Raw genomic sequence first — 13,808 nt, forward strand, 5'->3', positions numbered from 1 at the left:
AGCTGCCACAGATTTTGTATGATGGTGTTAAACATGCTTCAGTGTAATCACAAGAGCAGGTAGCTGTGGGATGTGGCTCATTACAAGGGTGTAGTCCTCAATGAAACGTTTAGCAAGTAGACCCATGTTAATATCCATGCCTCATTTACAGTCACAATCAGTGCTCTCGGTTTCCAGAACCAACACTGATATTTTTTCAGTGTTCATGATGCTCGAAACTGTTTGGCCCAGAGATACCTCCATAGGTATGAAGACATGTACACAACAAATATAACTCATTGGAGAAAACATATAAGGAGGTGCAGGAAGTGTAGGAGACTTTCTGGCTGCGTACCAAGCACATGTTTACCTAGTTATTATTTCTGTTATCTGTGGTTCATTGTTTGGGATTACAGTCTGACAAAGAAGTGGTTGGGAATTTCTGATAGGAACTCTTTCTTTTTTTTTTTTTTTTCTTTTTTTTTTTTTTTTTTTTTTTTTTTAAATGAGGGAGACAGAATTCACGTAAGGAAATCAAAGCATTTAATTTTTCTGTCAATCTAATGTGGCATGCCTCCAAAATACTTAAGTAATTTTTCTCTATAAAATAGGATCATCGTGAATTTAAATGCATACATTTCTTGTAGCATTTATGTGAAATGTGCAGATAATTCTTTTAATAATGAAACGGCAGTTGTCTGTGTACTTAAGAATAAATTTTGTTGACGAATCTTTTACATCCTCTCGAGATAAACACCATATCTTGTGCATTCGATACATCTCTAAACAGAGAGAAAATGAGTGTGATAGTCTTATCTATGGTTTTGATTGCTTGTTGCTTTTTGGTAAATCTTACAGCTTCATTTACAGGGTTAATTTGTTGACATTTATTTTTTGCTGTGTGTTCATGTATTTCTTCAGCTGTCATGCAGCTTTGGAAGTTGCTTATTCCATCACCTTTCTGTAAAGCAATAGTCTGTGGGAAAACACTATAAGAATGCTGGATAAATTTTTCTCTAATAGCATTTGTGGCATGTGTATATAAAAGATGCTTTAAGTTTCCTCTTGTTTTTGCTGGAAATTGTTATTTACAGCCCTTTCTATAAAAAAATGTATAGATACATATAGTATTTCAGCAGTAGCTGAAATCCAGGAAGATGTTAATATCAAGTCTTGGTAAAGAGCTGGCGAAGGGTTGTTCTCTTTTTGAGTTGCTTGTGTTTGTCTTCAGCAGCCAGTAAGTCAGTACAAAAGAAACTGTGTATAAAACTTCCCTTTAATTATGTACGTATGTCTCGCTAACCTCAGAGGAAGAAGGAAGAAGTTTGGCTTTTAAACTGCGGTGGTAGTCTTCCTCATTAGAAGCTTCATTTGCTCTGGCTCTGGGAGTCTGCCTGGTTAGCATCCTTGTGAGACGGTTTGGCGCATTCTCTGGGACAACGTACAGGAGAAAATTATTGAGCTTTAGTGAGAAAGGAAACCCGGTACTAGTTCTGAAAGGCAGAAATGCAGAACTGGAGTGAGCTGAACAAAACTTGGTCTTAAAACCTGCGAGGAGGGTTTGTTTCAGTTTTATAATTTTTTGGTTTTATTGAGAAAATAATGGGAAAACAATTTCAGACTTCATCTGTGAACAAATGGTTCCAACCTGCTTGAGTGGCTCAGCTCATAAATATTAGAGAAGTCATTTAAACCCACTGATTTAAAAGTCTGTTCAAGAAAGGACCATTTTCTAGAAACCTGGTGTTGTATAGGTACGATGAGTAGAAGTCAGACCAAGTAACAGCCTCCACTTCCGTGAAGAAAGAGGTGAGGACTTTGCAGAACTGTCCTCCTTCTATGTATGGCAGCCATGAAGTCTGGTATTTCTTGAGTTGTACCAGTAAAGTCGGAGAGGTTTAGGATGAATGCAGTTATGTTCTAGTCTTTCAATTTAATTTTATAAAAACTGCCCCTCCCAAGGGGGAAAAAAAAAAAAAAAAAGAGAGAATAAAAAGAAAGAAAAAAAAAAGAAAGAAAAAAAACAAGAAAAGCTTTCACAGGTATTTTTGAAAAATAACCAATTATATCTGAAAGCTATGTTCCAAGCTCAGATCTTGGTCGTTCAGGCCATAGTTTGATGTGGAGCTCAGCCTCTCCCAGTGCCACTGCTTCCTACCAACACAACCTCTTACCCTGAAGCCACTCAGAGGACTGTTCGCTACCAAAAAGAACTCGGTCTCAAGTTTTTATTCATTCCAGCTGCCCCTTTTCTTGCTTCTTGTTCTGCACATGCAAACGCACACGCGTGCAGAACGAGATCCCCCTTCCCGGGGGATCTCCGGCGCAGCAGCGGCAGAAACGCCGTTCCCTTCCCGACACCGATGTGTTTGGGGGCAGCAGGAGATCTGTGAGAACGAGGCGAGAGTAAAGATTCGAGGCTGCTTTTTGCTCCTGCTGCGCGTGTGGGAATTTTGGGTAGTTTCACAGAGGAATAAGTGTGGGGCGACCGCTCACCCCCCGCTACTCCCGTGTGACAGTATTGGCTCCATCGCTTCACGTAGCAAATCCTGTTTGCTGTTTCTAGCGCTGTGTTTAGTGCTGCATTGTCTTGTTCTTGCAGCATTTTTCAAAAACGTATTAAAATACTCTGTAATGCACCATAATATCTATTCCGAAGAGTCCCCTGACTGCATAAATTATTATAGGTGGTATGAAACTACAGCGGGATTAGCCATTGACTGCAGATCCAATGCCAGTGCTTTTCTTTCTCAGTTCCGTGTAATTTAACATGTCAATAGCCTTGCTGGTAAAACATGATAAAATTTTATATGGCTGTATTAGTCATAATGTACCACATATTTATGTGTGAATGGTATCACTCCTAAATATAAACAGATAGTTCAAGACAGATTTCAGTAAATTACTTTCTAAAATCTTGGGGGTTTATATATGTATTTTAATAATGACTTCTCTTTCTTGCAGACAAAATTGAAGAAGCACAAAAACAACTTAATGGAACAGAAGACCAACAGAGAGGTAATAAACAAACCCAGAAAATGAAATAGAAAAAAAAGCATTGCGATTCTTGAGGCTGAACCAAAGCCTTCCTGCATCAGTGAAAAGACTGCCCTGGGCTGGGTGCCGGATGAGGCCCCAGGCGTGTCTGTCTGCAGATCAGGGGCTGTGTCTGTAACACCCCAATTTTGCTGAGACACAAAGGCTTTGTTTTAACTGCTTGAGTAGCTGCCTTGACCTTGATGAGACTGCTGAAGCTGTAACATTAGGGATGTGCACAAGTTATTGACTGCAGCCTGTGCTAACCGTTGGATCGTGGTATGATTTACCTAATCATTAATAACCATATTTGGTTTATGGCAAGCAATACGTGATGATTTCTACCAGATGCTGAAGGGGGATTGATCATTGCAAGTTATTTTAAGAAGCAGATGACCTGTGACAGATTAAATCTGTGTGTTAGAGCTTAGAAAGCTGGTGGAACGTCGTTGCATTTCAAGGCTGGCTGGCTGCGGTGGTACCTGTTTGGCTGTGTGACGGAGTTCACCTGCACGCCCGCCGAGATGCCCAGAGAGGCACTGCGGAGGGGAGCCCAAAACAACACTTTGCTGGGCTACTGCTGTGCCCGTCACGGGAGAGCTGCAAAAGGTCCATCTCCACAAGCCCAGAGGAGCACGGGGGCTGGCAGAAACCCAAATTAAGGACTTGGAGGAAGGGAGACCCTGTCCCGGTCCCCTCCCAGGGCTGTCCCCGCAGAGCCTCAGCTCCAGTGTCCAGGTGTGAAACCCATCACCATGAGCGATGGGGAGCAGCTCGTGGTCACTTTTTGGACTAACGGCATTCCTAGCTGGGGCTGTGGGACATCGTGGGGGATGCAGGGGAAAAGCTTTTCGGGATTGCACAGGACTGAGTATGGAATGTCTAGGAGATGTACCGAAGGTCGACAAAGTGAGGGGTTTAGGCGATATGGGAAGGAACAGAGCAGAGGGATAACTGGAAAAAAGGGTCTGTTTGCATGCTAGCAGGGGCTGTCCTGTCTCCTTACTGAACTCCACGTTCAGCTGTTCTCCAGTGAGGGGCTCTTTACTCCGTGAGTGTGTCTGTGGTGCAGCAGCTGGAGTGAGTGTGGGTGTGATTGCTAGCAAAGATCATGCCAGAGGAGCCAGTGAGTAGGTAAAGTGGTCTGGGGTCCAGGATGGGTTTGGAGGTCTTTACGGGCCACCTCTGGGTATGAGAGCAGCTGCGTCTCTGTAGGGGTGAGAGCACAGGGGGGTGCCTATTGGGAACAGGGGAGTCCTGGACAGCTCTGCCGGCATGTGCGATGGTCTGTACCAGCAGCTGGAGTGGGGCAGCAGCCTCAAGAGCTTGTATGTCCAGGTGGCAGCAACTGGGGAGACTGGGATCCAGGGGTAACCACTGGGCAGACTGAGTTTCTGAGCCCAGCTGCTGATGGGGTCCAACTTGGACACATAGATATATTCCCATTAATGGAACTCTGTCCTGCTCAGCCGGACGAGGGAGCAGGATGAGGTAGTTAGGGTTGGTATGAATGCTCAGAGTGTCTGTGGGAATTGTATGTCTGGCCATATATATGTATATATATGGTGTATACAGGTGCTTTGTGTGCATGTCCCTGTAGGGAAAACATTTTCCTACTGGTTGGACCTGGGGGCATGGAGCAGCAGCAGCCTCACTTCTCTTGGGCTGCTGGATTTGGTGGGAGATATTTTCCTCTAACGGTACCCTGTGTCAGTGCTTTGTGTTGTTCTGGGTAGGCATTCACCTTTCATGGTAGTGAACTGTCCTTCTGGCCTGTGACACATCTGTGAACAGTGTTGTAAATTGTTGATGCTCTGTCCTGGAATGAAAGTTTATTATCTTTTGAAACAATGAACTTCAAAACTTTTTGAAGATTAGAGAACAGAAGAAATACCCAAGCGGATCTCAGCAGGGTCCTTCTGGCCCAGCATTTGGCTTCCAATGGAGGCCATAGCACGTACTGTTTAAGGACAGAACATAAGCCTGGCCACTTTCTATAGTCCGTTCCCCTCATGCTGTCCACACATTGGATTAGGGATGTCTGCCTTGTCCCTTTAGTATCTAGACATTTATGGAGCTGTTATCCATGAATCCTTTTGATTAAATGCTGTCTGCATCCAACATTCTCTGGCAGCAAACTGCAGAAGTTCACTACCAATCACATTAAAAAGTGTATTATTTTATATTTTTTTCTCAATTTCCAATTTTTCTTCAATTTTCAGGGGGTGTCCCCCAGTTCAAGCATTCTGATTTGTTAAATAGTTCTACAGTCACCGTATCCACTGCCTTCGTGATTTTATAAATCTTGTCCATATCTTGCTCAGCTTTCTTTTCTCCAATCTCATGACTGGTTTAGTTTTTCAAGGGAAGTTTTAATACAAACTGTCTCATGTGGGCACCAGGACTGTGATGTTGCTCTATGTATTTGTAAAAGGTGGAAGAAAAAAAAAAAAAAAAAAGTGGCTAGATGGTAATAGCAGTCCTTTAAACATTTACAGAGACTTTTCAACAAACTAGACCTCCTGCTAAATAGTTTTGATGTATTTTTGTTTAGTGGATTGTAGATAAGTGGTATTGTCATCCAAACATAAAGAACTTGGCATTTTAAGTATATCTGGCTGCTCATGTTGCTGTTGGTCTTGCAGAAATAATATTGGTCTGCATTATTTTTTGTGATGGACATGTTCAAGCTAAAGACGAGCTAACCTCTGCTTTCAGGCATTTGTTCTCACATGTGACCCAGTAACATCTTTGCACAAAGGAGGAGAAATTCTCTAGTGTACACTTAATGATGTACTCTGAAAAGGATAGGGTTGCAAAGATTTACATGGTGGTAGCACCCAGCTTTCAGCATCTCAGAAACAAAGAGATCATTCCTTAATTTTTGGCTTCTAACCTAAATGCATACGGCTGGCAGTTGAAAAAGAAATTTTTACATAGAAAATTGATATAGAGATAACTGAGGTAATAAGGTTACTCTTTTCAGATGAAAAATGTCCTCTGCCATTTTTTTAGTTTTTTAAAAGTCTGAACAGATAGATTTCTTGGTAATAATGAAGTAAACAGAATGATTTATTTGAAGCTTTAGAGTCTGAAGGCCATTGAAAAAAAGAAAATCCATGTTTTGTTCTAAAAAAATAAACAAAAATGTGCACATGTTCACATAAGTTCTTTTAAATCACAGTCCAGAGTATACAGATTCACATGAAGTATGGTTATATATTTTTCCTCTTTGTTAATTTATTTTGTCTTTCAGTTCATCTAGATCACTTTAGATTTGTTTATTTCCTATCTGAAATGAATAGGGAATGTAATTTTGTGGAATTTATCATAAGTTAACTACTGCTCTGTCAGTAGCAGAGCTGTCAGTGGCACAGCATATTTGCAGGGCGGTATTTTTCATAAGTTTAATCATGCTGGGTTTCTGCTGACTAGCATTCTGCACTGATCAGTCGTAACTTTATACTTGTGTGGGATTTAAGTTAAATTTAATTGACTACAAAAAGATGTATTTAACACTTCATTTTGCCATTAGCGGTAGTAATCCAATTAAGTGCAAATTGGAATAGGAGCCTCTTAAACACAGAGGAGACAGTAAATGAACATACATAGTTTTCAAGTCTGAGGACTTTGGTTATTTAGTATAAAGTTGCAACTGGAAGACCTACTTTTTTTTTTTTTTGAGTGACAGTCCACAAACACATTCAGATTATGGATATTCAAATGGCCTTCCACTCGAGACCAGAAGCATGTTAGTTAGGGGCCATGCTCACCTTCCCACTCAGTGAGCATGTGAGGTGGATAATTCTTGTGTCACTTCACTTTCTCTCAACTGCCCAATTGCTGCTAAGTATTTTCAGTAGAAGCTGTGCTTCTCTTCAGCTTTGATGATATCTCCCAAGGCTGTTTTACACCCTGAGTGTGCCCTTACTTTGTGGGTTGAATTTCATCCTCTGACACATGTACAGGGTTACGTTAGTGTGACAGAGAAGGTCTCGCTCCCAGCGAGTGCTCCACGTGATGTTCTTTAAAACCTGGAAGGGATGGTGAGCTTGGACTACAGAAAATTTCTGCTTGAGAAGGCAGTGAAAGCTTTCTCTGATGTGGGACCCAGTGGGTATCGTGGGCTGGAAACCAGTCAGCCAAATCCAACTGCTTTATCTTTGATCTACCGCTGGCCATCCTCCTAAGAAAGCCATCCCAAGAAAGTCTCTCTGTCTTCTCCCTTCCAGACTGGTAAAGTCAAGTCCTCTCAGATCCTTGTGATTACCACAGCGGCTTCTGATTTGGTCATCCCCAGAACCAGTTCAGCCACTGAAGGCCAATATGAAGCGCTGTAAGCATTTGTTTTCTTCTTTATCTGTTGCAGCAGTTCTCTGCCCGTCACGGCAGTCTGGGCCCTAGGTGCATCAGCTCCACCAACACCGTCATTGCATTCTTTAGGACTAGTGGAACTAACTTGGTTATCTCCATACTTGGCACCAGCGATGCTAAGACTGCCACCTAAATCTCTACCTCTGCTTCTGAAACTGTTCAGGGAACTAAAGTTGGTGACAAACTCCAGCAACACCAAGATTTGCCATAAAACGGATGGCAGATCCACAAAAGAGCCATCTCATAGCCTGATGTGTACTCTGCATTGCACACCGATCCTGGGGTCTCTCTGGCTGTTAGGAGTACTGCTCTGGACTAAAACACATTGTTTCAGATAACTGCTTCTTGCCATGTCGCAGCCAAAAGGATCAATGACAAATGGCTATTTCAGATGGAAGATGGATTTCCTTGTTCTACTTCAATGGCAATTGCCGTGTCCTCAGAGTATACGGTGGTCTGGGATGGTCTGGGGACACGCAGGTGTTCCTCAGCCACATTGTAGTTTAGACTTCCAGACTGTCATGGTTGTTTGTCAGGTGTGAATTAATTCCTCTGAATAAGCTCCTGTTCTTGTCTGATCAAGTTTTTGACTTTCTGCAGAGTCGTGGTTTAACCCCAGTCGGCAACTAAGCACCATACAGCCGCTCACACACCCTCCCGCGGAGGGATGGGGGAGAGAATCAGAAGGCTAAAAGTAAGGAACGCATGGGTTGAGATACAGCTTAATAGGTAAAGCAAAAGCCATGCACTCAAGCAAAGCAAAACAAGGAATTCCTTCACCACTTCCCATGGGCAGGCAGGTGTTGAGCCCACCTCCAGGACAGCAGGGCTCCATCGCATGTAATGGTGACTTGGGAAGACAAACACCATCACTCCGAACATCCCCCCTTCCTTCTTCTCCCCCCAGCTTTATATACTGAGCATGACGTTCTATGGTCTGGGATACCCCTTGGGTCAGTTGGGGTCAGCTGTGTCCCATCCCAACTTCTTGTGCCCCCCCAGCCTCCTCGCTGGTGGGGTGGGTTGAGAAGCAGAAAAGGCCCCGAGTCTGTGTAAGCACTGCTCAGCAGTAACAAAAACATCTCTGTATTATCAATGCTATTTCCAGCACAAATCCAAAACACAGCCTCGTACTAGCTACTATGAAGAAAATTATCTCTATCCCAGCCAAAACCTCCACATGCAGGAGAGGGGGAGATGGGTAGACTGTTTGTACCTTTTTCTTCAATAAGTAAAATTTTAAACAAGTTTACTGATTGTTACTGCAAGCTGTATGCAATCTAACAAATCCGTCCTGAACTCAGACTTCCAGTCCCTCTAATGGCATGCAGGCACCTGCCAGTCTCCCCTCCTGATCTCTTCCCAGGACGGGCAGGTATCTCTGTCTAGCTTCAAGGAGAAGCCTGTTTTCAACCTATCTTATTAGGTATCAGAGGCTTTGTATTACCCGCTGCCTCAACAACTGCAGCTGACTTTACTCAGACAAAGCATGGGAAGGTTTACCTCTTGAACACCACATTTCCTTCAAGGTCCAGGAGGATCCATGTTCTCGTTACAGCATTCCTGATCTTACCCCCAGAAAAGACGGTGTCATAAATAGCAGAAAGGAATAAGCTGTCAGTTAAGTTTCACATCAGTGCATTATGTTGGTCCCCTCCGGTTTACCAATTCTGACAGAGTACTCATTTCGGAGTACTCACTTGAGTTGAAGGGATCAGGTCTGTCCTTAAACTGGTATGGTCTGTTTAGCACCTGTTGATGAGTCTGTCATTTGCCTATCAACCAAGTTACTATACTTTCTCACTCCATCATTTTAACATTCCTTAAAGGGCTTTTTCAGATTCTTGCTTGCAGCTGGAGATGCTGCATGTGGAATTTGAAGACAAAGCTGTGTGTTCTCCTGCGTCCTCAGTTTCAGATCCTCAGCATAGCTGTTCACTTCTTGGTCTATGAAGATGGATTTCTAAGTTGCTCTCACTTCTTCAGAAGTCCAAGCGTTGTGACAGATCTATCTTGACGATAGAGTTCTCTTCCAGAGGTACCACAAGTTTGTCTCTAAGACAGTATCAGAATTTCACCCAGATCAGTTCTCTTTCCAGAGTCGCATGCTTCGATACTAGTAGTGCCCTCTTCATTTGCATCCTGAGATGCAGAAACGTTGTTGGCAGGTCCAAGAGTTCTGTCTGACTCAATCAGTGGTTGCTTAAATGGCAGCAGGCTGTCAGTATTTACTGAGAAACCACCAAGACAGAACCATTCAAAGCCCTGGTTTGGACTCCAACAAGGTCCAAGCAACTTCTGGGGTGCTGTTGAAAAATACCTTTATTTCCAGCCTCTGTCATGGGGCTACCCAGGGCCTCCATCTGCGCTTTCAGTGGGTTCTGATCTGTCTCTGAATCCTTAAGGTTGACACAGCATTTGGTGGAGTGGCTCTATGGTCACTCTTTGCATGCAGGACTGTAAGACTCTCCTTTCACTTGCTTAGGTCCACATATAGCTGTGTGGAACCACCCATCATGTGAATGTACATTTGAGTGATCATGGAAAGAAAGAGTAAAGAAAAGAGAAATTAGGTTCCGGTAGCAAATATTCTCCGAGATGCACAATCCACATGCACATATGTTCCCCTCCCACACTTGCAGTCCCTTCAGAGTAGTGTGTTGGCATGGAGGAGAGGCAACTGAAATTAAATGCCCTTTACCTTGTTTGCCCATCTGCTGTTTTTTTTAACCAGAATATTATTTTTCTAGTAAGTTGAACAGCACTGAGATTTGGGTGAGGAAGTTTGTCATTATAAATGGAAACATGAGACTTTATTTCAGAAACATAGGTTCTGCTGCAGATTCGTGGTAGATATATTTTGTATCTTCGGAGTCCTTCCAAACCCTCCCTACCTTATCATCCCTCTTGTTAAATGAATGCATGTTATTGACAAAATTGTAGAGGGAGTTTTAAATGCATTATTATAAATATACCAGCATTCTCCGTAGGTAAAGAAAACATTGCATCCGTCTTACCTTAAAGACTGACGCCCTTCTTATGTTGCCACGTCCCAGCTTACAGGCGACTCTCATCAGCCCACCATCTGGCCCCAAAGGAGCGGCCAGGTCCCTTCCCTCTCCCCATCCTGGCAGGCAGTCCCCATCCCACCTCTGCCGCGGCGGCGTTCCCTGCCAAGAAGCAGGCGGGAGCGCTGCGTGCTGGGGGTGCACCCTGCTCCCTGGGTCGTCAGCTGGGGTCTAAACTGTGTTCTTTCATGCAAGGGAAATAGGAAATTGAACAAGAAGGGGAGAGATCAAACAAAACTCTGGATATGTGATGCTAAACAATTTAAGCATTTTGATTCACCAGCTTAGAGTGACCTCATCCTCCACAGCTGTTTCCCTGAATTTTTCCTGTAGGTTTGCAAGCATGTGAGCTTTCTGGATTCTTTGCTGCTGTGGTACCCATGTACTGTCATTAGTCCAAAACATTTTCTTTCCATTTTGTATTTGTAGGAAACTGTGCCTTACTTTTTAACCAAGACATGTAACCAAGATCCAAAGTTTCATTTGATTCTTTTCATCTTTCCGACCTTATCTTCAGCAACCATATGGGCTAGAAATACAGTGACTCTAAATGGAAGCATATAATCTTCAAAAGTTGCAAGTTACAGTAGTGTCCTGTTTGCTACTTAACGTTAGCGAGAGGATTAGCTTGCCTTTTTATTTTTCTGTTGACACACACCAGAGCTACCTGCCTTTCACTTTCCAAATGTTCAAAAGTACAAGCTAGCAATGGTATTTCATGCAATTCAGTTGTGCGTTTTCCTGATGTCTGATTTCATAAAATGATTGTAGCTACATTAAATATGTCAATACATGTGTCTGAGAGGCAATTTATTTAAATTGTTCTGTGTACGTCAAACTATAAGGCTTTAAATCAAGACTGAACTATTTTCCTAAAATATTTAGAGCAGCTCAGACAGCCGTGATTGGCTTAATGCAGGAACTATTCGTGTCTGTAGCTCATGTCACACAAGATCTCACATTTTCATAAAGTCCTATCTATTCTTAAAATCTCTGGTGTTTTCACATTGAGGGAACATTTCATGCTGCTAATAACAACAATGACAACTTGAAAGATCCTTTCTGTCTTCAGGCACAGTCAGTGCAGCGTTTTGTGCCGATGAAGGACAGTGAGAAAACTCTCCTGATTTCCGAGGGAGTGGGAATAGTCTCTGATACCAATCATTTGACGTCATTTTTCATTGCTTTCGTCTTCAATAGTTAAGTACATCTTAATGTCCTCGTTTTACTAGTGGGGGAAAACTGATAAAAGTGGAGATGTTTTCATGCTCTTTGCTCTGAGAAATGACGTTAGAATATGGGCTTAACCCAGGGAAGTTTTCTGCCTCCTGTAAACCTTCTGGGTTGTGAGTCAATGTCTGTAACTGTTATTTCTATTTTAATTTTCTTTGGTTAGTACATTTAGTTTAGACTACTAGCAGCTGAAATCTGCTTGGTAAATCCACTCCTGGTGCTAGACACAGCAAGAGCTGGTATTGTTTTGACAGGCAGACAAACAGATTTACAGTTTTAAATTGAACATTTCATCCTTTGGAGCTATTATGAGAACTTGGTTAAAGCATTAATGGGATGTTAAAGTAATAGTATTTTGACTTTTCCTGACAAGTATAGCAAATTTTTTTGAGTGACAGTCCAGCAAAGAGATTCCAACCTGCAAGTATCGTTTTCAAAGGGACATCATGCAAATTAACTTTGTGAAACAATTGTTGAAGAAGCATTTTCCTGGTAGTAAATGGAAAGTGGCTATACCAAATCATGATACAGTGCATTGTTAAATCAGTGGCTGTGTTTTCAGACTCAATAACATTTTGAGCTTGACCCTGCTTTAGTGCACAGAAGGATTTCATGCAAGTTCCTAAAATCTGAGGCCAGAACAAGCTCGTTTTTGTGCTGGGAGGCTGCTGAGCTAACAAACTAGCTAATTCAGGAGGCATACCTACGCGCGTGTAGTAAATGCAATAGGTTGCTAATTTTAGCTGATGTGAGCTGGGAGCAAGCCAGTTGTAGAAACACAAGATTTTTTCACTTGTTAGCTTCCTTGTAAGTCTGCCTTGCATATGAGTAATGAGTATTTTTTTTCATACTTTCCAGATACTCTTTTAGCTCAGGGAGTCGTTAATTTCCTTTGGCCGCCTTCTAAAGGGAAAATATAACATATAAATGGATGGTGGCTTAGATACAGTGTACCACTCTCTGGTAGTTATATGCTATAGGCTGGCCTGGATGGAGTCTTGCACAGGAATCTCCTAAAAAGGTGCATGTGTGTTTGTGTGAGAAGGATTAAAAAGAGACTGTGGACAACTGTGGAAAAGGGCAGCCGAGGATGGGAAAAGAGCTGAGAGTAGCTCAGTGGGGTCTCCCACTGATGCTGAAGAAACCTGGGGGAGGGAGATCATCCTTCCCACCTCTAGCACACCAGACCGAACTTGCATGGTTAGGACATTCCCGGTGTCTAGATTTCCATCAAATCAACTTCTCCAGCTTTAGTCATGTTCACAGCACCATTTAGTCCTAAAAGACAGACCTGCTTTGTAAGGCTTTTCCTACTCACTTTGCCAGAGCTCCTATTCCTTTCTCTATTTTTAAATAGTACAGTTGTTAGGTCTAAGCTCTTTGCTGCTCTTCGTTTCTCTTCAGTTCCATACAGGCAGTATGGAAATTGCTCCATTTGATCCCTGCTTTTCAAATGGAAGATTAAATTAAAGAAATGCAGAGAATATGACTAAGGAGCTTGTTCTGTTTGAACATTATTATATGTAAAGAGAGTTTAGTTAACAACTTGTTCCTTTAATTTCTGGGTTTTTCCCCTCAGACTCGTGTTTAGGGATTTTATATTCAGTATCTTATCTGACCAGATAGCAGTTGCTTGTTGCTGATAACCCTTAAACTGGTTGCTGTTTCGTGAGCCATTCTATAATTCTGTTTTAATGGCCTTTCTTCTTCTGTGTGTTAGGGGTAGAAGTTGTTCTAATGATTTACTAGCCAAATCCTAATTTTCCAGTAAAAACGATAATCCTTAAATTGCAAACAGGTAGTTTAATGTAAAACTCTTCAAACATTGCCTGATGTTCAGTGAAGATTTCCAGATGTCCCTGAGGTATTTTAGTTAATTTCTGGCAATATACCTTCTTTAACTGGTTATGTTTAAACAGTTTCATTCTTACATGGATAACTGGGTGGAACTGGTTTTCAGATTAGGCTTCGATGGGGAGCTCATTAATTTGTCTTTGGGGAGGCATCCTGTCCTTTTTTCATATCTTTGGAGTGCCCAGTGAGGAAGAAGAACTTGGACTGGGATGGCTGTTGATGTTAGCTGTCATAAAGTCTCTGCACCTGCTCATAGTCAACGTG

At 42.3% G+C, this 13,808-nt stretch overlaps 1 protein-coding gene across 3 annotated transcripts in view; it reads left to right on the forward strand.

Moving 5' to 3' along the window:
* Window positions 1-13,808, forward strand: part of HIVEP1 (HIVEP zinc finger 1) — a 125,047-nt gene that overhangs the window by 68,383 nt on the left and 42,856 nt on the right. For all 3 annotated transcript variants that reach the window (XM_049823995.1, XM_049823997.1, XM_049823996.1), the window contains one exon: window positions 2,944-2,997. In XM_049823995.1, the coding sequence (XP_049679952.1) occupies window positions 2,944-2,997 (54 nt within the window). The remainder of the gene's footprint in view (window positions 1-2,943; window positions 2,998-13,808) is intronic.

This window comes from Accipiter gentilis, chromosome 20 (genome assembly GCF_929443795.1).
Source record: "Accipiter gentilis chromosome 20, bAccGen1.1, whole genome shotgun sequence".
Classification (NCBI taxonomy): Eukaryota; Metazoa; Chordata; class Aves; order Accipitriformes; family Accipitridae; genus Astur; species Astur gentilis.